The 27,400-nt window shown below is 39.5% G+C and overlaps 1 protein-coding gene across 7 annotated transcripts in view; it reads right to left on the bottom strand.

The window, feature by feature from the left end:
• CHD7 (chromodomain helicase DNA binding protein 7) overlaps nucleotides 1-27,400 on the bottom strand; it is a 178,128-nt gene that overhangs the window by 86,402 nt on the left and 64,326 nt on the right. The window contains exon 1 of one of the 7 annotated variants that reach the window (XM_012463730.3): nucleotides 14,988-15,531. The exons of 4 other annotated variants lie outside the window; for them this stretch is intronic. In XM_012463730.3, coding sequence (XP_012319153.2) covers nucleotides 14,988-15,032 — 45 coding nt within the window. In that variant the 5' untranslated portion in view covers nucleotides 15,033-15,531. Of the gene's footprint in view, nucleotides 1-4,001; nucleotides 4,022-13,279; nucleotides 14,954-14,987; nucleotides 15,532-27,400 lie in introns of those variants that run through there. 2 more of the 7 variants (XM_064384224.1, XM_012463732.2) reach the window with 2 other exon arrangements.

The raw sequence follows: 27,400 nt of genomic DNA, 5'->3' as shown, positions 1-27,400 counted from the left end.
TTTCATATGCTTCTTCTGGCATGTAACACTAACTGTAATATAAACGATCTACTATGTGCCAGGCATATGCTTTACACCCGTGGTACCATTCAATCCTTACACCAGCCCTAAGTGTTAGGTGATTCTTCAAATTTTATAGTTAAAGACACTGCCACTCTAAGATGAAGTAACTTGCCCAAGAAGGTACAGATGTTAAGTGACAGAACTAAGACTGACATCAAAGCCAATAGCTCCAGAGTTCTCACTCCTCAGTACTAGACCTACAGAAGAGGAGAAGGCAGGTGAGCCCAGGCTCACATCTGCAGAGCCTCGTGACTAATGTACACGCCAAAGCTTACTACGAGCAAAGGAGGAAGGTTAGAATCAAACATTAAAATATAGATACTGTACATTCGATTCCAAGACACCTAATATTTATTGAGCAGCTATTTGATGCCATGTACCAAGCTAGGTTATATTAGCTAGATGTGTTAATTCACCTGAATCTCACAACAAAAACGTGATAATTTACCCCCATCTTTGAGAAAAGAAAAGTCCAAGAAGGTGATGTGGCCACCCCAGGCCACACAGTTAGTGACGGAGCTCACATCTGAATCTAGTTTTCTAAATCTAGTGCTCTCTGATTCTGTCCGCCTCTTCCTGACATCTTATACACAGTCTTTCTGGGAAAGACTCCACAGGTTTTACTTAATTTCTAAAGTGTCCAGTGACCCGAAAAACATTTTTTAAAAATATCACTGCCTGAAAAGGAGGTGGTTATACTGTTCTCACTAGAACCTGCCATGTCTACTACAGAAACCTCCTTTCCCCCACCCTTTGAGATGAAGTTTCGCTCCTCTTGCCCAGGCTGGAGTGCAATGGCACGATCTCAGCTCACCGAAACCTCCACCTCCCGAGTTCAAGCAATTCTTCTGCCTCAGCCTCCCGAGTATCTGGGATTACAGGCATGCACCACGATGCCTGGTTTATTTTGTATTTTTAGTAGAGACGGGGTTTCTCCATGTAGGTCAGGCTGGTCTCGAGCTCCTGACCTCAGGTGATCTGCTGGCCTCAGCCTCCCAAAGTGCTGGGATTACAGGCATGAGCCACCACGCCCGGCCTGGAAACCTACATTTAATTCTCTAGATGCACTGGTTTAAGAGAAAGAGCCCAGAACTCTGAGTCAAGAGATTAAAATTCAAGTCCGGGCCCTACCATTAGCCATGTATAATCTGGGAAAAATAGCTTCACCCATGTAGGGTTCAGTTTCTTTTTCTGCAAAATGAAGGTTTTGGGTTAGGTGACTGATAGGTGACTTCACCCTGTCTCTAAGAAATAAAGTTTATAAAACTAAAATTTACCTAATATCAATGGAACCTGATTTAACTGTTTTAAATTTAGTTTGCATAAATCAAATTAGTTTGTACATATTATTTCCTAATTTTTTAGGAAATAATGTGATTTCCAAAGTTTCTCCCAGAATCCCATGGCATTTTTAAAAATCTTACAATACCTATTGCCCTTTCCTGGCCATAGCTAAGGGAGAATGAGGCTAGGAAAAGAGTAATGATATATAGGAGAACACAGAAGCAAGGTCAAAGTTTGAAGAACACACAGATGTAGATGTACTTGAGCAGATTTCCACGCAGGGATAACACAGTTAACTAAACACTGCCAAAGTTACCCTCGGCCCCTCTATCCTTTCCTCACAAACACTCTTACACGTTAACAAAGGCACTGTCTAAATTATCATTACCTAAGCATCAATGGGACCTGATTTAACTGTTTTCTATTTAGTTTACGTAAGTTGAATTAGTTTGTACATATTATTACCTAATGTAATTAAAAAGGCCAAAACCCTGTCTTTTTTGCACAGGGCACAGAGATCAAACTTATTTGGGACAAGCTATTTTTCAGGAAATGAAAGAAAAAGTTGTTCCTGGAAAGACAGGGAAAGAGCAAAGTCTAAACAATGATTAAAACTTAGAATGGAGAATTAATACCAGGTATGTTTACCTTTCTTTAATCTGCATGGCATTCGCTCCAAGTAACAAAACACCAGCTTCTAATGAGATTCCCTGGTACACATTTATGAATTAGAAAAAGCATAAAACACATAACACAAAAAAGATTTAAAATTTATCCACACACTTTAGCATACAAATCATGTTAGATGCTCCTTTTAGTAATAAATGAAGCCATAAATTAGTAACTCAGTAAAAAATTTAATCTTGCATAAGGAGGAAACAAGTGAAGCTAAAATACAAAAAAGTATTAATTCTGTTTGATATGCAGCAGAATTATGTTTTGGTACTAGCTAAAATAGGGTGGAAAAGGTGCTCAGAAATATAGTGTTTACCAGACCCACATCTCCTTAAATCTTTTAGAGAAAAGCTGTTTTTGTAAACATTTAACAAAGAACAGATGGCCTGCCTTAATCATGTGGGGAAAAAAACCTGGAGCTCCCAGTAATACCCTGACAAAGTCTCCCAGGCCCAGCCATGTCCTCCCCCCACACCCCCCACTCCACCAGATGCATGGTACAGTCTTCTCTAATGCTATTTAATTTTACAGCAGACATTTTCCCATCAATTCCCACTGCCTGACAGGTAATCAATGCCATTAACATCTGATATTACCATATAGGGCATTCCTAAAACCTCTCATTTATTAGAGCAAACATAGAGAATGTTAGATACCGAAGGTATTTTTAAATAACATCCTGTCAAACTTTCTGCTTAACATATATCCTATTATAATTCCTTATGCCATTTGGAACATTATGGAATATATAAAGACTGCCATGAACTTTTGGAACTTAAAACAGTGTAACTGATACTTAAACTATAAATCAAAATGAACCAAGGTATGTGTGTTGTGTTGAAAAAAATTACTACAAGCTAAAGACAATCGTTCTTTTCCTTAACTCCATTGTCCAGAACATATAAATTAGAAAAGACATACAACTAAGTTATTATATATAAAACAGCAGGATGGACAAGATGCAAATTTAACCAAAGGAGACTGGAGGGGGAAGTGGGAGCTTCCCTCTGCTTCTTTTAAGCACAGGAGAATCATCAAAGAAAACGAAAAGATACGTAAAAAAGAAAGTTTTTATTTATCTCAATGTGCTTTTCTTCCACAACTCATCAGCATTTTCTGGCTTAAAAAGCTATCTAATTTCATCATGTTTTGCCTTAATTATATTGCTGAAGCCTTAGCCTGTTAGCAATTTTGAGTACAGCATGAGCGAATGATGCAATGTTAAAGTGTGTGCAATGCCTCCAACATGTACGATCTCTGCAAAGCAACATTTTGTAATACAGGGCACTGAAGGACAAACATTTTATTTATAGACAAATGTATGTACATGTTTGTTTACATACAAACAAGCCTAAATCAAAATAATGCTTTATAAAAAAGAAAAGATGGTACCAAGCGGACCAGAATAGCACGGTACTTATGGAAACAAAAGCCTCCCCACAAATTAAGCTAAGGGGAGGCAATGAGGAAGAGGCACTTGTGCTCTCAGAGAAAATAAGATTCTGGTGAAGAAGAGGCAGGCCAATTATGACCCATATAACAATGAATACAAGCTTTAAGAACACTAAACTATTGCTTAAATGGCTCATGAAAATACAAGTATCAAGTAGTCATTTAAGATTGAAACGTACTATTTGGTATCTTAAAAATGGCTTTGGAGACGTATTTCTATTACAGACATTCTTAACTTTTATTTTTTCCAGTATTCCCCAGGTTCTTGACCCCTCTACACTCTTCAAAAAAGGAATTCTGGTATGAAGACTGAAGCTCGATCTTCAGCCAGAAGAATGTGCAATGATTCAAAAGAGCATTTAGCAAAGGTTCAGTAAGTCCTATTGAGACTGTAACAATGACACTGATAAGAACAAAAATGCATTTGGTATCTAGTGCCCAATTCATTTATTTAACAAACATTTGAGGTTCTAACAGTAAACAAGGCAGCCATAGTACCTGCTGGGAAAGAGTACACACCACCTTACCCAGGCTGAGACCAGAGAGGTTTTCTGAAAACTGTCCCAGGCTGAGAGAAGCGGGGAGGCAGAGGAACCAGCTTGACAACAAATCCTGCCTAAGACTGGGTGACTGCAGACATACAAACGCTTCACAAGCAAGCTTTTAAAATCTGCTTTGTAAGGGAGGAGGATCAAGATGAGCAGATATTAGTTTGAATGGTCAACTGGGATAATTGTAAACTTTAATTATTTGATATAAATAAGCACAAAAATTTCTTAAGAGAATCAAGAACTGAAATATTTTCTGCTTAGTTAAAATCAGTATTCATGAACTCAGGACCAAGTTCAAGTCTTATATATGCCAGCTAGTTTTATTCAGCTTATTCTTAACAATTTCCAGAAAAACATATTTATTGAATGACTATATGAATTAATTGAGAAGGCAAAAAGTAGAGAACAAGTTAAGGATATTCAAATGTGTCACATAAAAAGAGGTCTCAAGTAACATGAATTTAAAGAATTCTGTGCTAAGCTGAGCGTGGTGGCTCACGCCTGTAATCCCAGCACTTTGGGAGGCCAAGGCAGGCAGATCACCTGAGGAGTTGGAGACCAGCCTGGCCAACATAGTGAAACCCTGTCTGTACTAAAAATACAAAAAATTAGCCAGGTGTGGTGGTATGCACTTGTAATCGTAGCTACTTGGGAGGCTGAGGCAGAAGAATCGCTTGATCCTGGGAGATGGAGGTTGTAGTGAGCTGAGATCATGCCACTGCATTCCAGCCTAGGCGACAGAGCCACTGTCTCAAAAAAAAAAAAAAAAAAAAAAAAAAATCTGTGCTAACCAAAATTCAGTTTTCTTCACTGCAGGAGTTTCCAAGCCCTTAACAGACTAGCAAATGGGGGCACTGGAGACAGTACAGAGAGTGTCCTAAGGGTGTTTAGCCATGGCTTCCCTTCTTTCCAACAAAATCTACATCCTTCAAAATATACTTTTGAATATACTGATATAGCGATGGCATGGCAAATTCATCACCTTCTCTAGCACAGGGGTAAGTAAGTGTGTGTATCTGTCCATCTGTCTTTCTCAAAACATTACCAAATGTTTTTTAAAAATAGCATATTACTCTATGCACAAATACAACTTTATATAAAATGCACTGAAACAGCTTACTGAATTGGCTGAGTTTATTTTATTCTTAATTGAAGTCACTAGTAGGAATAAAGTAGTATAATCATATAAGAATGACTTGTATAATTTTTGTTATATACACAGTCAAGATAATCACAAAGTTAAAACGAATTTTGAAATATCATAATGAAATAATTTAGTGTGTACCTCATTATCATTAAATTTTATAAACAAAAATTTTAAATTACTGTTGAAATATCTAGTTGAAAAAGTATGTGAAGACATTTTTGAATCTTTGGCTTTCTGCTTGTGTTTTAAAGCTGTCTTTTGAACAGATTCACCATACAAACAAAATCTTTAATGGCTAAAAATTAACATAAACCACCTACCTTTACAGCATCTGAATTATAAACACATTCTGAATTAGTAGCATCCAAAACCATGAAAATAATGAACCAAGTCAGTCATGTTAGATTTAATGTTGAAAAGTTTCACATCAGAAACAGAACACTAAGCATGTTTTCCATATTTAGGAGTGGAGCAATACCACAGGAACTGTCCAACAGCATTCTTAATGCGTAAAACTGTAGTGGTGTTTCTACAGTCAGATTGACTGGGATAACATAAGCAGTGAAACCCTGCCAATGCTAAACCCTTTTCTAAATGTCTGAGAAATTCCAACTGAAACAAGGCTCCCTCCTAGTGGAAAGGAACAAGGCATTTACCCTCCATCATACCCACCACTGCCCTTCCAGCCGTCTCCCCTTTCCTGTCTGTTCTCCACCACCATGACTCTGACCAGCTGTCTACCCTTGTCTGGGTGCTGCCCTGCAGGCCCAGGGTGCAAGTGGGTGAGGGTCAGCTCTGCAAGCACAGAGCCATGCTGCTGGGCCAACAAGGCTGCCCTCCTAAGGCAATGGGACGAGGGTGCTGAGGGGAGAGACAGCACCAAGGTATCAGGAAGTCCTACAGCCATCCTGCAACGCTGTACTGAATGACGTTTCCTTTAATCATCTGTAGTACAGTTACATGTACCATGTGCTCTGCTAAGCATTTCACATACCTCTTCTCTTCAGTTCCTCAGCACGTGAGGCTGGTGAGGTGATATTATCACTGCTTTATAAATAATGGAACTGAAACCTTAAGATTAATTTACCCAAAGTTACACAGCTAGAAAATGGCAAAACTGAAATTCTAACACAGGAGCTATTGCTACAAAACCCATGTACTTTACCAAGCCTCTGTGAGAAGCTCTGGAATGTGACCAGGACCCCACAGTGGTAGCCTCAGCCAGACGGGTGGCTGTGCAGTTCTCCAACCCTAGTCATAGCTGCAGCACAAGCCGAGGAAGCAGACTGCTGTCCTTCTCCAAAACCATCAAAGCCTTACTTCTATTTCAGATCCTAACCCTAATCTGCAGGTTAAGATGGCTAAAAAATTTAATACAAATTTGAGATTTTTGCCTTCAAAGAGTTGGGGAAGAACTCTAGTTCCAAAATAAAGCTTTAGAGAATCACTAATTTCACCCAAAGATAAAAACGTAGGTAAGAACTGGCATTCTTACTGTGTTTTGCAGCTAACAAACATTATCCACTGTGAGTCTCAAAATCACTCCACTAGCATGATTCAATGCACTCAATATCGAGACCCACTTTGTCCCAGGGACTGAACCAATTCCTCGAGAACCACAAAAAATAAGCCCGCTCCTTGCCCTTCCTTGAAAATTCTCCCCAATTCGCCACTTACTGTATTTCAAAGATCTCCATCTTTGTCATAGATCCATTGCTACTTCTTAGGAAAAGTACCAGATGAAGTCACAGGCTTGCATTTAGGAGCCATATAGTTGAAACAGCCTGTTTATCTACACACACACCCCTAGGGCACAGAGTTGAACTGATGTTAAATTGAACATGCTTTTGATGTGTCTCTGTTGCTTCATAAATGCTTGCAAAAATTAGCTTGTTTATACGAGACTTGAATGATGTTTTTACATGTGCTAGCCTTCTAAAAAGTGTATGCCAGTATTTAGACTGTGTCCCTGATCTTGAACATCTCCTATCCCTGAAGTAATTTTGAGAGAGGAAAGAGGGCCCACAGAAACCATCACTTTTCTGGGCAGGAAAGGAGCAAAACCATCACAAATGCAACACAATGCAAAGTTCACTGCAGTAACAGTGAGTAAATTGCTAAGTCTCCCAGGCCACAAGCAGAGGGGTAGCCCCCTGAGGCAGCTGGGCTGCCCACCTATCCCCCTGTGCTGAGCATTTTACATACCTCTTCTCTCGGATTCCTATAATCACTCTATGAGGTTGGTGAGGTGAGTGATATTGTTGCTGCTTTATAAATGACAGAATGGAAATGACAGAATAAGAGCAACAACCCAAGAAAGGGCAGGGTCTCCAATGTGAACATCATGGTACCTCTGACTAATCATAAGCAAACCAAAATATGAGCCCATTAGAGGAATCTGAGCATACTTTCACCCTCTCGTTCTAAATTTCTAAGCTCCTTAGGGCAGTAAATCGGCAAGCGTTCTTTTACTAGACATTATTTTCTAGAAGTATAAACAGCAAAGGCAGTATGTTCATGGGCCTTAACAGGTAAATTTCATTCTCTCCCTTCTCTCTTTTCTTCACCACCTTGCATGAAGTGCCATTGCCTTAGTGGGCTCTTCTTAATACATGAATGAGAATCTACAGAACCAATTTGAGTCTCACAGGCATCTGTCTTGTTCATTTCAAGTTAGCCCTAAGGTCCATAAGTGCTCTCAAAGAGGTGTCTGGAAGTTTGGATTTGGTAGTGGACACCCACACCTGAAGCAACCCAGCTTACTAGGGATCAAACTGGGCAAAACAAAAAACAGCAACAGTGCTTCCTGGCTGGTCAAAATGCTTTGCATGGACAGAGCCTATTCAAAAACACTAAAGACAAAGTCCAAACTTACTAAAAACAGTTTCATTCAATTCAACAATTTTTTAGTTTACTTAACACTGTATTTTGCTATCACTGGTATCTTCAACAGCAAGTCTAATCTTTAAATTGGAAAGAAGAAATGCAGGCTTTCACTCTGGAAAAGCAATTTTTACCAAGTTTGCATTTAAGTTTCCACTACCTTAAAAGGGTCAATATTAAAAGTAACTTACTATGCTGTTCCTAAGAATGTTAAAAATCAAACTTCAAAGACTGTCAAAGGTGTGTCTGCAACACTGGACAATCCCAGGAGTTTGTGCAGAATTGGGAATAGAACAATCTTTGAAAGGAAAAAAAATCAATTTATAAGAAGCACAGTGATAAAGTTAATTTACACACTCTAGGCAAGTTCTCCAGGATTCAAAGACTGAGAGTCTAGCAAATTTAGTTTGCAATAATTGCTTAATGATAGACTGCTCTCTTCCTATAAAAACTCATGTACATCTTGTGGGGAGGCAGAATTCCAACAGGCCCCATTATCTCTATCTCCTGAGGCTGAAGGGAACTGTGACCTTCAAGCCAACAGAATACAGCCAAGGTAAAAGGATTTCTCAAGTGTGTGATCGAGATTTCCAAATCAATTGGTTTGGAGTTACGTAAAGGGCAATTATTCTGGCTAGGTCTGATTGGTGGAGTCTTTTAAAGAGGGTGGGGACCCTTCTTGAGGGTGGGAACTCTATGTTGCTGGCTTGGCTTTGAGAAAGCAACCAAGGTGGGGAACCCAACATGGCACAGAACTTCAGGTGGACTTCAGGAGCTGAAGGTGGCCCCAGGCAACACACAATTACAGAAACCCTCCCCTGAAAGTCATACAGTGCAGGAAATAAATTCTGTGGACAACCTGGATGAACCTGAACGTGGATTCCTCCCCAGTCAAGACTCCAGATGAGAACACAGTTCTAATGACTTCTGACTACAGCCTCATGAAGCCCTAGTCAAGGACCCAGCTAAACCATGCCCAAATTCTGATCTATGGAAACTGAGAGAGGAAACAGATATTGTTTTAAGCCATAAAGTTTGCGACACAGAGCAAGTACCCCTAATCCAAAAATCTGAAATCCAAATACTCCAAAATCTGAAACTTTCTGAGTACTGAAATACCACTCAAAGGATATGCTCAATGGAGCATTCTGAATTTCAGATTTTTGAGTTAGGGGTGATCAACAAATAAGCATAATGCAAATGTTCCAAAATCTGAAAAAGATCTGAAATCCAAAACGCTTCTCGATCCAAGCATTTTGAACGAGAGATATTCAACCTGTAAGATGTCACATAACGATAAACAACTAATGTAATACTTTACAACCTTCTGCAACTCTCATGTGAAATTGTTTTTCTATCTAGGATTCCCCTTTCCTAGTGAGATATTTATCCTTTCACATAAAGACAGCACAGAAGGACTTCCTTTAAGCCTTAAAGAGGCCACTGCTGTGGTATCACTGAGCACCTCTGTGCCCAGCAGTGCTCCAGACAACCAATGAAGTTATCACCATTTTACAGATGGGAAAATGAAGCCATCAAAAGAGGTTAAGAAACTTGGCCCACATCACAAAAAGCTGGTTATACGAAACGAAGAGTCAAAATTCAAACCAGGCAACCTCTCTGGCAAAGCCCACATTCTCAACCATTATGCCTACTACCTAATCGCTGTAGATCATACAATTCTGCTAAAGTTTCTCCAAAGAAATGGAAGATGTAATGACAAAGAGAACCGGGTGTAAGGTAACAGCTGGACAGAGTTAGGACTCGTTCAGACAGGAAGAGTCCAGGTGAGATAAAGGGAGTGCCTACGATAAGCAAAACAGCGTTTTAAAAAGCTAGAGTCTAACAAGCTAGATAGTTAACTACCACTTAAATCATCACAGGGAGATTAAAAAGGAAAAAAAAAAAACCTCTTTATTTTCAAGCCAAAAAAACCTAAGCAGCTGTGTTATAAGCAGTATTAAAGGTTCCTGATACTTACTTGGAAAGAAAGTTTGCTGCACATTAGAAACAGTCAGTTTTACACTTAGAGGGGACTGTGTCCCCATGACTCCTTCCAGCTGGAACTACACACAAAACAGAAGACACCAAAGCAATTAAGTGTTTTATAAACACTGCTGAGGGGTCAAAAAGAGGGAGGTTCATTCACTGACTAATAACACAGTAATAAACAAACAGCAGTGTTATGCAACTGAGAAAATTATTATAATTGAATCTACACAGCTGGGCAAGAATAGAAGCCTGGTTATGTATATCAGCTCACAAATGTTTTGTGTGGGTAGGTTTTAGTTTTAGAACTGTTCAGATTTGAGTCCCTTTTACAGTTAACATTTTCTCCTATCTGAATACAATCCCACAATTACAACCGCAGGACAGAATAACTCAGTAAACTGTCCCACCAATTATTTGCTAATTTATTTTCACAACAGAGGAAGCAATGTGTAGGTACACAGTGGTTAGGAAGTTAAGCTTTCCTGAGATGTACTGGTTTTAGAACCCTTCTAGAGTCACTGCACCTCGTTTGCATACTGCAATATGAATAATGAATGGCTGTGACATGCTCAAATACTAGAAGGAAAAGCCCAGAACAAACTAGCTTTTCACAACTTAATATTTAGTTTCCACTGTGTTCTTGGAGTTTCCTTCACACTTTGCTATTTTCCCCTTTGCAGGCCTTTATTTTTGCCTACAAGTATACACCGAAATATAGCCAGAGAAACATCTCCAATTACCACACTTAAACAGATGTGTCGAACAGGGACAGAAGAGTGATTCATGTATTTCCCTGAATCACTTAAGTCACAGTATTAGAATCACAGAAACACTATTCTCTTGGGTTCAAGAAAGAGATTAGTAAAAATCCACCTTCGTTCCATCAATTAAATGTAGTTAAAAGGCAAACCAAAACAAGTTTCATCTTGGAAGACATTCTAGTTAGATGTTGCCCTTATTACTACATGGAATTTTTTTCTTAATTAAATGACTAAATCTGAATAAATTTGTGATCTATGTCATGTTCCCATCTGCATAAAACCTAACTAACTTCCAACTCAAATGGTTGATTAGCTAACTATAAGGGCAGAGGTACACATGGATCTTCAATAGGCACACATTTTTACATCAATGATATCTATTTTTATGAGATAAAAGTACTAAAGCTTTAATGGTGGCAATTAAAACAGCCAAGAGTTTGAGTAGCTCGATGGCTGAGTCACAGACCTTTTACCTATAATGGGATCCATTATATCCCTGAACCCAGTTTGAGGGAGTAAAAGAGGAACAGATTTTTAAATATGGTTATAAAACAGCAGTACCCTCTGAACTGAGCTGTTTCAGTTTAAACGGCTGTGTGATTTAGGCTGGCCTTAGCGTCAACATCTATTTGGCAGCCTTAGAGTTCTTAAACACACGTTTATTTGGAAATACTTGAACGCTTTGAAAAATGCTACAGAGATGCTATTACAAAAGGATTTGTATTTGAGGTTTGTTTCTATTTCAACTTGTATATATCAAAGATTCATCCCTACTTTGAAATCATATTTCTTTAGATGACTTATTACAGAATATCTTCATTTCAGCCTAAAATACAAATACTTAATTTTCTGATATTTGCATTTAAAATACAATTTGGGGTGATGAATAAGAATGTAATTATTCACATAAAATGGAGTGTTTTAGCAATATTTATGTATGAATACTTCAAACAAAAGAGTGCACGTTTTGTTTTCACAGTAGCTTAATATTATTATTCAAAATTATCTGAATAAGCTCTGTAGTTCCAAAATGTAATAATTGTCTAATATCTAGTCTAGTACTGACCACGTCCCTAATTTAAGAACCTAAAGATTTTCTCTTTAGTTTCTACTACAGTGAATTCAGAACTGTAAATAGCAATTATTTGGGGAGCAATCTCACAGGTTTTTGAATCTGTCACCACCCCCACCCTCCCCTGGGACAGCTGGCAAACAGGAAACAATATGCAGAACGAATTTATCTCAATGAGGAAGGACCAACCTAATACAGGTTGGAGGACAGGGTCAGGGTGGCGCTGGCCCGGATGGCCCTAACACTGAGCGGCACATGGTATCGCAGGGCTGCAACCACCCCATCCAAGTACACTCCCCACTCCCTGTGAGTGGCTCCTTTTAGAGAAGTTGTTAGAAGGAAGGATAGCAAAACTTAAAGGATTTAATATAAGGTCTTGGTTTCTGACCATAACAATTATGTGGGAAAACAATTCAAGATGCCTCAACTCCTCAACTTCCTCATCCAGAATGGAATTGGAGGAGCTGATCTCTAAAATCTCTTCTCTCAGACTATCTGGGGGTCTCTGCTCTGGTCCTGTTTCAATGATAACTATAGCTCCACACTTCAAAAATGAAAATAAAGTAAGGAATGAGATAACTGTAACAGGGGGTGAGGGAAGTAAAGATGATTTCAGAGGGAAGTATCAAGAAAGTTTCTCAGATACACACAGAAAAATAAAATTGATTTGAAAAACTATGATAGAAAGACCAGAATAAAATAAAATATACTACAATTACAAATCTAAACAAAACCTTCAAATACAATTTACTTTTCCCATAAAAAAACTTTCAGAACAACATTCCTATAAAATACCATCTCATTTCACAGATACCTAACATCTGTGAGGTTTTCTCACAGTAACTTTAGTCTATGCTGAATATGTCATAAAATAATAATTATCGGACAGTTCACCATGCACAGAATGACGATGCTTAAGTATACAAACTTCATTCATGTTTGTGAGCCTCTGAAATCCTAGATCTACAGCAAATAAACCACGAAGAGGTGACGGGGAAGGAGGGAAGAAGTCAGAAAGAACAAGAACAGCAGTCACTCAGGGTGAGCCCTAGCACCGTGAGGAGTCCCGCACAGAGCTGCCGGGCAGGCGAACAGCATTGACTTCAGGGAGTTAAGGACAGGAAGCCTCTGGGGACCCAAATTCTTCCCAGCAGAGCTGAGCATGTGGCTGCGACAGCACAGCATGGATATCCACCACCAGAGTGCTATGAGCTTCGGCAGCCACTGAACACCAGCCAAGGCGAGCTCTGCACTGGCTTTCGGTCACTCCCACACAGACCCTTGTAGCAACATTCTTTCAAACAGCCCATCGTTTAAAACAAGTCTGCCTTGAGGACTAATTTAAATAGCTATCTCCTCCAAAGTCATCTACCAACCTACTTTTGAATTTGCCTCCTACCTGACCTTCTTTCCAGCTGCACAACCTTCTACTTCACCTTCTTCACTTTTTCAAGCATCTGCTTAGCCTCTATTAACACATCTTCCTCCAGCTCTGCTCCTCTTCAGATCAGAATCCTTGAAAGAGCCACAATATTTGCTGTTTTCACTTCCTCTCCTCCCATTCACTCTTGAACTTGCTCTGACCACACTAATATTCCACAAAAGTTGCTCTCATCAAGGTGCCCTCCAAGGCTCTCCTCTCTCATCCCACCTGACCTATCAGCAGCGCCTGTCACAGCCGCTCACTCCTTGCTTCTTTGCATGACATGCAGGACAGCTCTCTCTCCTCCTGCCTTCCGGGCTTTTCCTGGTTTCTTATCAACTTCTTGACCTATAATTTCTGGGGTGCTCCAGGCCTCCGTGTTTGGATCTCAACTCTATCTGTGCTTTTTCTTCTCTCCCAGGGAAGGAATCTACCTATCACTTTAAATACTACCTATATGCCAATGATTCTCAAAGTCCTTTCTCCAACCCAGACCACTTCCTTCAACTCCAGACTTCTCTATCCAGCTGTCTATTCCACAGACCCATGCAGACATCCCAAAAGGCACCTCAAATTTAATGCATTCCAAAACAGGTTCTTGATTTCTCCACCCAACCCCTCTCCCCAAACTGTTGCCACGCCAGTAGCAGAAGCCAAAAATTTGAGTCACCCTTGACCCTTCACTTAGTCTTACATTTGAATCACCTCTAATCCATTCTGTAAAGCACGCTGCCTCCACCTTCAACGTAGACAAAGGACATACTCCCAGTGGCCTCTCCCCCCACTATCCTTGTCCAAGTGCCATCAGACCCTGCTGGACTATAGCAGTTGCCTCTCTACCTGGTCTCCTGTTGCTAGCCCTGCCCTCCACCCTGGTCAATTTGCTACAGAGTCTGAGCAATCCTTTCAAAATGCAAATCAGATTCTATCACGTTTCTCTGAAAGATCTCCAGTACTTTCCCATCTCCTTCACAGGAAAATCTGAAGTCCTCACCTCACCATGGCCTGCAAGGCCCTCGATGATATGGACCCCTGCCGCCTCCCCTAACCGTTCTCCTCCAATTCTCCCCTTTCTCTCACCCCAGCCACATCAATTCCTTACCAACAGACAACAAGCTACACATCCTTCTACCTCCCGGCCTTAGCACAGGCTGCCTCTGCCTTCAGCATTCTCGCCAAAATATCTCCATGGCCTCCTCCCTTGCTTCCTTCAGGAGGGCAATGGCAGCAATGGATTAAAGTTAAAGTGACAAAGTGTTTGCAACTGTTAGTTCTAGGTGAATGATAAGCAGCTGTGCACTCTATTATTCGGTTAACTTTCCTATGGATTTGAAGTTTTTCAAAAATCAAAGTTAGGGGACCCTTTGCTACTACCGTTACTCTCTATCATCTCTCGCACTGATCATTCTTCCCTCATCCGCCCCTTCCTGACTTGGTTCCTCTATGTTCTTCCTTAAGTCTGGGTGGTCATCAGGATTCCATGTCTGCAGAGCACAGTTAGATGCTTATTTCCACCTGAGACAGGATGTTTCCTCCTGGCATCTCAAGATTAGCATGCCAAAAATCAGAATCACCTTCCTCTGCCAACCACCCATTTCCCAGCTTGGTTAATGTCGCTGTGATACACAGTCATCCAACCCAGAGAAAAACTTTGTTTCTTCTCCACCCCACTGGCCACGTCCACCTGGTAGTGAAGACCTGCCTCCTGGCGAATCTTCCCAGCAGCCATCTCCTCCACCTGCGCTTCTCTAGTCCACGCCCGAACCAAAGGGCTTCTTTGCGTGTCTTCCTCCTGCTGGTCTCATCTTGGTCAACGTGTCTTCTGATTTCAGCAAGATCATTCTAAAATGTAAAATGCCCATGCCTCTGTATAACTGACTGGTGATTCCCTGTGAACCACGCTGAAAGCCAAAACCCTCAGTGTCGCTCGTGGGGGCTGCCCCAGGCCTTCTTGTCCCATGTCCTGCCTCTCCACCACACATGCTGCAACCCACAAGCCCAGCAGTGGCAGCCGCACAAAGGCACTTTGCTCTTTCCCAATTTAGTGCTTGTGGATGTATCAGTCCTCCTGCCTACAGTGTCCGTTCCCATTCTCTCCTCTAAGTTAATTCCTACTCAACCTTCAAAACTCAGTTTAAACATAACCCCTTCCCAAGGCCTTCCCTGATCTCTCCAGGTGGAGTCAAGTGCTCTCACAAGGCCAAGTAACATACATCACGTTGCTTGACTATTATTAGATCCTCTAGTCCTTTAGACTGTGAGCTGCTGAAGGACAGCAGCATGTTATACTCCCGTCGTTTATACACACATACACATGTGTGTGCATGCATGTGTGGGTGGGTGTGTGGGTATGCATATCCCCAACATCTAATGCAGACACTGACACATACCAGAGGCCTATTGTCTACGGGTGGAATATCAAAGTCCCACCACGCCTTCAAATGTTAATGTGGATGTCACATCTCCTCAGTCTGGGTACTGCAGCTGCTCATGTGCTCTCTGCTCTTGAAAAGGGCACTCATGCTGCCTCATGCATTTACACCTTAAAGCAGCTGCACCTCCAGAGCATTCAACACAGTGCCCTGAACCTTTTGTAGAACTAACAAATGCACACATAAATGAAGGCACATTTTGAAGACTGGTCCAAGGCAATGTTGCAACATTTGCTGTTCTCTGAAAGCAACATGTTCTGTAGTATGTCTGTGTAAGTTTCTCCTTCATCACCCCTTTCACCTGGCTCCAGTTTCACCTTCCTTCCTGGCCCTGTATTTCTTCTCCTATACAAGTCTGTATTTATCTCTGCATAAATGCAGTTAGATCACTGCATGATAACTGGGATTTTTAAAGGGAAGAACAGCTTATTTCTACACCTTCAGGACCTCACATAGCAGCCAGCATATTGTAAATGCACAACAATGTTGACTGGTGAATGAGTGAATGAATGAATGAATGGCTGAATAGATGAATGAGCTTCTTACTTCATCTCTGAATATCCTAAGTAAGAGTCAACATGTCAGCAACAAATATTCCCTTTCTACCATGAACTAATTAATCCCTCATCTCATTCCCACAGAGGCACTGCCAAACAAAAGCACTCCTAGAAAGAGACCCAGAAAAAGTTCTCAGAATTTGATACGAAAAATAAAAAGGTACAGCCATTTTCCAGTACTAGTTGAACTAGCTCAATCTTACTTATTTTTAATCCAAAATGGCTTGTGATTTCATTGCACATAATTTTTAAATAAACTTTTAAAACCTTAATGGTTCATGAACGGTGAAATATTTCAGTCACTTCAGATGAAAGTTAAGGCATGTTTGTGAATTCAGACCCACGTATGCTTCTCTTTTCCTCTCTGACCTCAGCCCACTGACTGATGGCGGTGGGAGGTGATTATCTATCTACCACTGAAGCCCCAGAAGTTGGCCCTCAAGCCAGACAAAGGATAGGAGCAGTGATAGGATGTCCAAGTGAGTGGTGGGCTCAGGTCAGGAGGGGAAGGGACAGGCCAGGGGGGTCTGTGCTAGGTTTAAAGAGCTTCTGCTCCTCTTCCCAGGCCTCAAGATCATAAACTCTCTACTAAGCTCCATATTCACAAGGTCCAATGTCCCAACTAAATCTCAAACTCTAAAACTTAACTCATCTTACTTCCTGCCCCTTTACTCCTGTAGAACAAGACTCCCAGTTTCCTTACTGGCCTCACCTCTGCAGTCCCATCTTCTCCCACCTCCCTCCCCAGGGGCCGCTGTGCTGCTGTCATGTGACCCTTGGTCCTGGCTAGCTTCCAGCCATCAGGAATAGCTCAGCCCTGAAGACAGCTCCTTCAGCAGGAGGCCTCTGAATGCCATTCTCTCCCCACCCTGCAAGATCCCTCTTCGCTCCCTCTCCTCTGTCCCAGCATATCACATTTGATGAGCTCCTATAGAATGTGTCTTGTGGCTAGTGGCTACCATATTGGACAGAGAAAATACAGAACATTTTCATCATGACAGAAAGTTCACTGACAGTACTAGGTTATACATTTTCTACAAACATTCATTATTAGCATGATATCAAAGTACATGGCAAACCTTCTTCAAAAAAAAACTTGGAAAATACTAGATACTTTCCGACAAATTTCAGTACACAGTTATATTTAAAAGGCTTTTCTTTTCTTAAACCTTGAGTTTACTGAACATAAATGACAGCCTGGATTGCAATTACTCTATAGTATAAAATTCAGGAAACATTTCATTTTATACATAGATTGCATATAGATTATAATTCAGTAAAATACATATAAACATTATACACAATATTTAGTAAACATATTACAACTGATGGGCATTAGATAAATAGGTTTTCTGTTTACTTTTTTCAATATCGTTTTTATCAATATTTTTATTTAAAAATATATACAAATATTGTTAAAAATATTTAAAAACTATAGTTTACAAAGTTCGAAGACAATAAACAAAAGGGTCTTCTCCCTATATTTAAACTTGAGCAAAGATATAACCACTCTTTCTTGAAGAGAAAACCTGGTTCCAAGCTCAATTCTTACATAAAAGTCTCTTCTCATTCTAAATAGCAAATTCTTAAAAAATGGCAATGGTGTTACAGCATTGTTGATAAATGTTTTTTTATGGATAAAAACTGTCTCCAAAAATGTAAACCTTCCTTACTTATTTGAAAAAATGTGAACTACCTTCCTTGCTATTTTTTTTTAATTTAGCTACTAAATTATACTGCAACCATCCTTTTAATTTTCTTGTGTGTCTCCCTCTCTTTAAAACATACGAAGTTAGTTTTTAAGAAAAAAAAAAAGATTAGGATAAAGAAGGATTATAAAGACCCTGAGTGTGATAGCCTTCATAAATCAACTGAGTTCACAACTGGGTCTTCAGTGCCACTCAAGAGGAAGCCATTCACTAAAGTATATAATATCATCTCGGGGTTTTGGAAGGCACACCATGAAAACACAGGAAGGTGCTCATAACAAGGGGGTGAAGTGGATCATTGGATTTAACGTATCTGTTTAAGTTTAAATTTATATTTAACAAAGACTTAGTACTGCTGAACTGTCTCTATATAGAGCTATATACATTATAGGTCAGTGGGTGAACTTCTTGCATGCTAGAGGGAATACCAGCGACCATCCCTAGCAATACGAAACAGGATGTCAACTTAACCTGCATTTGAAGTTTCTGAAAACTCAGTGATGGTTTTCACCTTGGTTGAAGTTAAAAAGAAATGAGACACTTAGAAAGCAGCTGGTATTTTATATATAGTAATATCTTCTAGAGATTCAACTGAAAAGAAATACAGTAATGTGATGGTGATTTTTGCTCACCCCTCCCATAAAAACATTATGAATTTTTGTCTGCCTTATGGAGAATCTAATAAGCTGATTTTTAAGGCATTGATAGATGATATCTTATTTTCCAAAATAAGGGAAAATCTTTCTACTTCAAACTGAAAGGGTAGAAAGTTAAAAAAGAAAAGAACTCCAAAAGCTCATTTTGACAACCACTGCAATAGTAGTTATAATAAAAACATTTAACATTTATCGGGCATGTACCACATGCCACATGCTATGCTAAAAAAACTTCACAGCCATTATCTCATTTAATTCTCATAATGATTCTGTGCAATCGGTACAATTACCGTATTAGGAAACTGAGGTTTAGGGAAAGTTAAGTATGTATTTAAGATGACTTAAGAAAAAAATGGAAGCACCATATTCAAATGGAGCTCTCAGGGTACGTGAAGCCTGTGGTCTTTACAACTGTGCTCCTGCCTGCCCGGCAACCTGCGCTAGCAGTGAGGGGCAGAGTCCTGGCAGCTCCGCCTAGCGTGTGACCACCACACAGAATAGTGGAGGCGTGAGAGGCTAAAAAAATGGCAGAGAAAACATTAAATGAAAGAAATAAACTGACACGCGTCTCTGCATTTACTTACTTTGGGATTAAATTCATATTCAGTATGAAATAACACTCTAGCATCTAACAAGGCCCCTCAATGTGGGGAGCTTATTAAAACTCATCTCATGATTTGGGGCCGGGAGTGGTGGCTCACACCTGTAATTCCAGCACTTTGGGAGGCTGAGGCAGGCAGATGACCTGAGGTCAGGAGTTCAAGACCAGTCTGACCAACATGGTGAAACCCCATCTCTACTATAAATAGAAAAATTGCATCAGAGGTCAGGTTAGTCCGGTGTGGTGGTGGGTGTCTATAGTTCCAGCTACTCTGGAGGCTGAGGTGGGAAGATCACTCGAGCCCAGGAGACGGAGTTTGCAATGAGCCAAGACCACACCACTGCACTCCATCCTGGGCGACAGAGCAAGACTCCATCTCAAAACAAAACCTGATCTTATTATTGGGCTCATTTTTATTCTATGAACGGCTAGTGTCTTACTGTTGTTGTTTTATTGTTTTCTTCATCAGTAATATCCTGGCTTAGAGACCTTATTTGTATGTGAATATTGGTTTTGAACTTTCTTGAAAAAACTAAAACTGCAAGCCTTAAGCTCAGATCTAAGGAAAGACATTTTCCAAAATTAGACAAAATTATTTCCTTCCTTGATCTAGGTCTTCTACCATTGTTTTCAAGTAAGGAAGACACATTGTTGCCTCAGAGGTCAGGTTAGGTAGGACACTGAGCGCAGGGGTTCCCACAGCACCTCGTTCCAGTATGAAGATGACTACCCCCTTGACATGTCCCACTGTCGGGATAAATACATTTAAAGTGAACAGAAAAAAACATTCAGAGAAATCGCTGACAAAAATGAAATACTACTTAGCATCTTACTTAAATCAAACACTTTCCCTAAAAAACTCTGACTTATCTCCTTTAATCCAAGGTATGGCTTCATGTATTTCAATAGCTCTCATTCACGGAAATGTCTTTGACACATTTGAACAGCCAAAAATGGAGTTAACTTAGTAATGGACCAATTTAAAGCAAAGTCAGCATATTCTACTTATTTATTGCCCCAGTTCCATTTCTCCATGTGGCTACTTAGAGATCATCTACAGATTTACAGCTGTAACTACAGAGAATGGAGAGTAACATTAAGATGTCAAGATCAAGGTAAATTCTCCAAGTTAGTTTCCCACAGTTTATTTCAAGCGGGCTCCAAAGTGGTTAAACTTGGTATCTTCTCATGCTAGACATGTTTTTTTAAAATAACAGTGAAAACAAACACATCACAACTTGCAAAAATCCCTCAATTTTCTATTATTGTTTTTTAATTGAAGAGAATGTTCAGGTTACAAGAGTCCATCAAGAAACATGATCTAAAAATTAAACTCTAATTTCAAGTATTTCTATATTCAATAAGAATTTTAAATCTGTATGCTCCCCTTTTATTAAAGAGCACATTTGGATATATAACTTCAAAAAACAAAAAGATTTCAGAAAAAGAATGAGCTAAAGTTCCTTGCCTGTTCACAAGAAAGAATATGCACCCTGCAACCTCCCAACCCCTAAACTGAGCAGCCGCTGGCAACAGGCCAGAACACTTCATAGCCCACCAAATGGGTAAAAGTGGAATTCCTATGCTAATATTGCAAACCTGTTTCAGCCAGCCTATAAAGAGATTAGATAGGAAAGGCACAAGTTAAGCTACTTGCCATTGGAGAAACCCTCCACACAGCTTCCCAGCATCACTGCTTGCACCTCCTCAATATTCTCCAATTCTTTATACCCATGGCCAAAACAAAAAGACTCTTAAGAATAATGCTTGCTAACACCCTAAAACAATTGTTTTTTTGTTTTCACACACTGAGCCAAGTTACACATTTAACACAGTTAATGTTAACGTCTAGAACTCCTGAAGACTATGGTACAGAATGATTTAGAGTTAAACACAGAAGGCAGTAGAGGAAAACAGGACAAATACATTTTAAAGAATATCAGAAATATTAGTCTTTATTAATACTAAAGAGCATCAAAAAGGCATGTTTTTGATCCAATCTTTAAAATATGAGGTAAGCAAATGCCTTGCAGCCTTCCCTGGCCGTCACTCCCATTGTTCTGGAAATTGTCCAGGGGAAAAAACATGCAAGATGTGTGAGTAGTCCTGCATCTATGTTGACTTTTTTAAACACAACACTGTCAATTTCTTGACATTTTGCCAACTTCCTCGTAAGTTCTCCATCACTACTACTCCTAGTGTCATGTCCTAACCCTAGAAGGTTCTCCTCCATTTTTTACACTAAGTGAAGAAAAAACAAACAAAATAAAACCTCACTCCTGGTGACACACCATGAACTACTAAAGTTTTACGAGGCAAAAGGACAAGTACAAGTTTGCTACTGACTTTCTTCACTGATAAAAGAGCTGCATTCAGCAACAAAGGAAATACCAGGGCCATCTCTGCATGGCTACTTAGGGATTATCTATAGATTTACAGCTGTAACTACAGAGAATGGAAAATAACATTAAGATGTCAAGGCTAGGGTAAATTCTCCAGATTAGTTCTCACAATGCTGTTCCCCTAACTGTCCCCTTAACTCACTTCCCAATTTTCCTTCCTCAGCCAACTATTGCTCTGCTGTGCCAGAGACTGCCTTTCTGAAAGAGTAACAAAACAGGGAAGAAAAAAGCAGCACAGAAGAAAAAAGTGAAGGAAATGGGAAGGGGGGAGCATGCCTAATAGTAAAAATGAAGGCTTTCTCGCTTATCCTGGAGAATCAACTTCATGAAGAAACAAGCAATTCTATTAGAGACAGAGAGGCAAAAAGCTGGGGGACTGGGGCGAGGAATTAACTACCAAAAGTATCCAAACACCACTCAAAGCTAAAATCTTGAGGATGTCTGTAATCCACCTTTCAGAGAAACACACTACTTCTTCCTACAGGATAAACACCATTTAGGTAGCCTTCTTTGAAACTCAAACAAATGAAATCAAATTTCAATAATGTATCTTGTCAAGAACTGATATTACTATCCCCAGCAAAGCCACACCCCCAGTACTGTATTTATTCATGATACCTAAAAAAACCACTACTACTTCCTTAACCTTATAGCGAAGGTGGGTAACACCTGTCTTAAAAAATAACCGTCATAATTAGACTAACAATTTTACATTTATTTACATGTGAATAAATTTATTTACACTCTGACTTGTTTTTAACAAGAATTTGCAACAATTGATGAGGAAAGAGTGTAGCCTGTGCTGTTCAATATGCAGCCCCCAGCCATGTGTGGTCACTGAGCAACTGAGATGCAGCTCACCCAATCTGTCTAAAATATACATAAGCTTTAAAATTCTTGGGTAAAATATCTCACAAGCAATTTTTTATACTGATTACATGTTGAAATAATGTCTTGGATATGTTGGTTTAATTAAATATATTACTAAAATTAGTTTTACCAGTTTAATGGTAAAATGTGGTTACCAGAAAATCTATACCAACATAAACGGGTTGTATTTGTAGCTCCCATAATATAACTGGACACTGCTGGTCTAGAACACAGTAACATACAAAGAAAGGACAGCCAGAATATTACATTTAAATAACAAAATTCCCTTTCCATCTCAGTGCAGGCCATTGTCTCCTCCCTGCCTTCCACCATACCAACAATCTCTCCTTAACACGGTGCTTGGCACATAACAGGCACTAAATAAGTATTTCTTTCATGTGGCACTGCCTTTCATGAAGTTGCCTAAGATACCAAGATGAAAATGCAGCATCAAAAGTGACTTCTTTTAAGAAAATCAATTGGCTACTTGGGACACCCAGCAGAGGCCTAATATCCAGGCTTCAAAGGTAAACTAACAAACTAAATTAGTGCCTACAATATTTTTGATGTCACACAAAATACTCTTGTACAAAATAAAAGCCATCTAAGGGGCGAGGCTATCACATAGCCATTCATGCTTTCAGACTATGGGGTGAGAGTACAGACAGAGTAGAATTTTCCCTGGGCTTTAACTCTACACTTGGTATAATTCTGACCTCTAGAATAAACCAGCTTGTTGGATGTTGAGGAAAAACGCACACAGGTTACTCAATAAGCTGTAGTATATACAAATTGAGGTAGTCAGAGGGAATACTTTAAGAGTCTTCATGAGAAACAACAGGCTGTTGAGAGCAGGAAAGAGACACCCAGGAAAAGAGAGACCAGTGAAAGCTGGATGCTTGCTTTAACTAAAGGTGTCATGAAGAATTAGCAGTGGGCCACAGCAGATGGGACAGCAGTGATTTCTTTGCCTTCTCTCTGTGAGCACCCAAGGGGGCAACCTGCTCCAGTGAGGTCCAGCCTGGGTGCCTGTTTTCTGAAGGTGGGTACATTTGCAAAAGCCCCTGAATATTACTTAGGTAAAACCCAATTTTTCTTTAGAGATATTTTGTTTCCCCATCTTCCCCAGACATCTACACAAGTGAGGAGGTAGTACTGACAAGATATGTCTGCACTCCATTAAAAAGGTATTTTTGTCTATTTCCGATTACAACCTGCATACATAATCCTTACCATACATATGCACTTTTCTCCATAAATTTACTTAGTAGTTGCCAATTACTCGGCCCATGTCTGTAATTCTTTTTTTTTTTTTTTTTTTTTTTTTTGAGATGGAGTCTCGCTCTGTTGCCCAGGCTGCAGTGCAGTGGCATGATCTTGGCTCACCACAACCTCCTCCTCCCAGGTTCAGGCAATTTGCCCACCTCAGTCTCCCAAGTAGCTAGGACTACAGGCATGCGCCACCACGTCTAGCTAATTTTTATGTTTTTAGTAGAGACAAGGTTTCACTATGTTGGCCAGGCTGGTCTTGAACTCCTGACCTCCTGATCTGTCCACCATGGCCTCCCAAAGTGCTGGGATTACAGGCCCTTGTAATTCTTTATTTACTGGGTGAAATTAAAGAATCTCAGTGTAAGATTGATGCTACTTGAGATTTATCAATAAAAGGTTTTCCCAGAAAGTCTATTTTTTTTTAAAGATGGAGAATTGGGGGGAAAAAAAATGTACCACTGATTTCTTCCAGGTCTTTCTTTTTTTTTTTTTTTAAGCTCAAGGGAAAATGAGGAAATGGTCAACTATTACCTATAACCTCAATCTTAGTGGCCTTTAAAATTTTTGTCTACTTCTGTTTCATGATGACTGTATTTCAGGACCAAATTAATGAAAAAGGCACAAATGTATCCAAAATAAACTTATTTTAAGGACATTGTTGCAGATCCTAAAAATTCCACCAGAACTTTGCATTTAAGAGCATAATCCATGATCTGGGACATGTCTATGGACTGTGCGATGTAAATTCTACCCAGAAACTCAGGGATCTGCCTGTAACCTGAAGGACAATTCACTTAACCAGTCTTCCTTTAGATAAGCTCTTCAAATGAACAAAATGTTGCTCTGTGCTTTCCTTCTAGATTGTTCTCATCCATGTTCACAGTGCACGGATAAACCTTCCATTTCCGGTTCCAGCCCCTCTCTACTCTCTTCACACTCCTGGGTGCTGCAGAGAGTCCCATGGTGCTGTGTCCATGCTGAAAACACCTCCTAGTGCCCTCTAGTAACACAGGCCCAGGACTGTACAGCTTTCTGTCCACTAAGCCCCAGACCTACATTCCAGCGATACTAGCGACACTCAAGCCTTTCCAATCTTTGCACTCATTGTTTCCTAAATCTTAAGCTCTTTTCCCTCCTCCTTTATCTTTCTTTCTCTCAACTTAGACTGATCCTTCACATCTCAGCAAAGACAGCACTCCCCCGAGAAAGCCCTCCCAGACCCCCGCCTCACCCACTTTAAGAGTGGATCACCCAGAGCTGATCTCCACAGTGTGTTTTTCATGGCATATCCTTGCCTGTTTCTTCCAGCTCACACAGCAAGATTGTTCTCTCTCCCTCAAAGAAAAGCACATAGGAAGCCTCAATATTTGTAAGTGTTCACTAAAACCAAAGAAATAAAGTCAAACAGCAATGACAGTGTTTGACACTGAAATATGTAAAATTCTTCTTAAAACTTTGCAACAGGCAATTCTGAACACTTGCTAGATGTATCATTTTTGAGTCCCCACTGTTAAGCACTTAAAAGACACTACTACTCATCTCACTGAGCCTCTAACCAGGAAGGTATATGAACCCTCACTTCAGAGATAATGAAATGATGGCCTGACATTAAGTAACCTGCCCAACGTCAGGGGGTTAGTAAGCGGAGGTGCTTCTATTCAAAAGCTCAGATTCAAAGCCTCCACTCTTTCCTTCATTCCAGTGGTTCTAAAATTATGAGCCAGGGTTTCTGTAGGTTCTGTGAGATCAGAACTATTTCTACATGATCCTGAGATGTTATTTGCTTTTTCATTCTCATTTTCTCCAAATGAACAGTAAACTTTTCCAGAGGCTTATGACTAGCACAGACAATATTCAGAAGCAGATGTGAGAATCAATGTTTGATAAAATATAAAACAATGCCACTAATTTTTTGTCTTGGGAAAAGTTAATCTTTCATTTAAAAAGTATTATGTATGTTAACACATGATAGTTTACTGTTTTTTAAAAAAATTAACAAATCAACATTTTAAATTTTCATCAAATTTTAGCCGGGCACAGTGGCTCAGGCCTGTAATCCCAGCACTTTGGGAGGCCAAGGCCAGTGGATTCATCTGAGGTCAGGAGTTCAAGACCAGCCTGGCCAACGTGGTGAAACCCCATCTCTACTAAAAATACAAAAAATTAGCCGGGTGTGGTGGCGGGTGCCTGTAATCACAACTACTAGGGAGGCTGAGTCAGAGAATTGCTTGAACTTGGGAGGTGGAGGTTGCAGTGAGCCACAACCAAGCCATTGCCCTCTAGCCTGGGTGACAGAGTAAGACTCCATTTCAAAAATAAATAAATATATAAATAAATAATAATAATAATTAAAACTTTCTGAGACAGTAAATATCAATATATATAACTCACATAACTAACACACGCTCTTTGGAGTCCCCAATAATTTTTAAGAATATATAGAGGTCTGAGATGAATAGGTTTGAGAAAGACTGTTCTAATTAGCTACTGAAAAGAAATATAAGCTAGGGTTTTTCCTTCCCTGTAAATCTTATCAAATAATCAGAAGTCTAGTGCTTCCATTAAAGAAATGTCCATACACAAAAATGTATAATTTTTCACATTTTGATCTGATGAACTGTGGCCTTTTTGTTCTAATATTTTTCTTTGTTGACTTTTCAATATAAAGTTAAACTTATCTTTAAAGATACTTAAATGTGTTCCATTCAGAAGCCAGGAAATGCATAAACAGCATAATTTCTATCTTTAAAAAGCGAAAAACTCAAGAAGAGTCAGTAACTCTATCTGAATGTGATAATTCAGGCATCAGGTTAAATGGACATTTCAACCTAATCTGGTAGGTTCCCATGACACCCAGTATAGTACTGAGCCACTACTCGATAATATATAAAATGGAAAATAATTTCAGTAGCTCTAAAGCAAAACATAATTAGATAAAAATATTTGCTTGGGTAGAATGCCAATCATTCAAGAGAGAGATTTTAAAGGTATGGGATAGTATTTTGAATTACCCATAACATTATCCTCCTCACAGGTGGCAATACAGGCTAAAAGAGGGGTAGTATTTGCACAAATCAAATTTAGGTATTTCATAACTAAGGCTGTATTATATGATATTTTCCCTGTCCTTAAAAATAAAGTTAATTTTACATTGTATCTATATGTGAAATGACATAATTATGTAGCAAGGTTTTTACTTCAAGAGATCAGAAACTAAAACTAGAGGAGAATTAACATATATGCCATGGAGTGGACATTATACTAGACACTTGGTATATGTTACCCCCACTTAATCTAATACCCTTTGTGCTGGTGCTATTTTTCCTGCTTAACTAATGAAAAACCTGAAGTAAAGAGAAGTTAAATCCCTTGCCTAAGTTTACCAGGTTAATAAGCAATAGAGCTAGGAGTTCACATACCCTTCTAACTTTAAAAGTCTATGTTCTGTGCCTAAGACTTAACACCTCCCTAACCTTATGTTCAAAACTGAGTGTTAAAATCTGAAGAGGATGTAAAGTTAAGCAGAAATAAGAAAGCAAATAATCAATGAGCAAAATGGAAAATCTAATTGTACTCAGAATGAAAATACCTCAAATGT

Source organism: Aotus nancymaae, unplaced genomic scaffold (genome assembly GCF_030222135.1).
Source record: "Aotus nancymaae isolate 86718 unplaced genomic scaffold, 86718_ANA_hifiasm-v0.15.2.pri h1tg000036l, whole genome shotgun sequence".
NCBI classification, from domain to species: domain Eukaryota; kingdom Metazoa; phylum Chordata; class Mammalia; order Primates; family Aotidae; genus Aotus; species Aotus nancymaae.
This window is presented reverse-complemented; position numbering and strand designations above follow the sequence as displayed.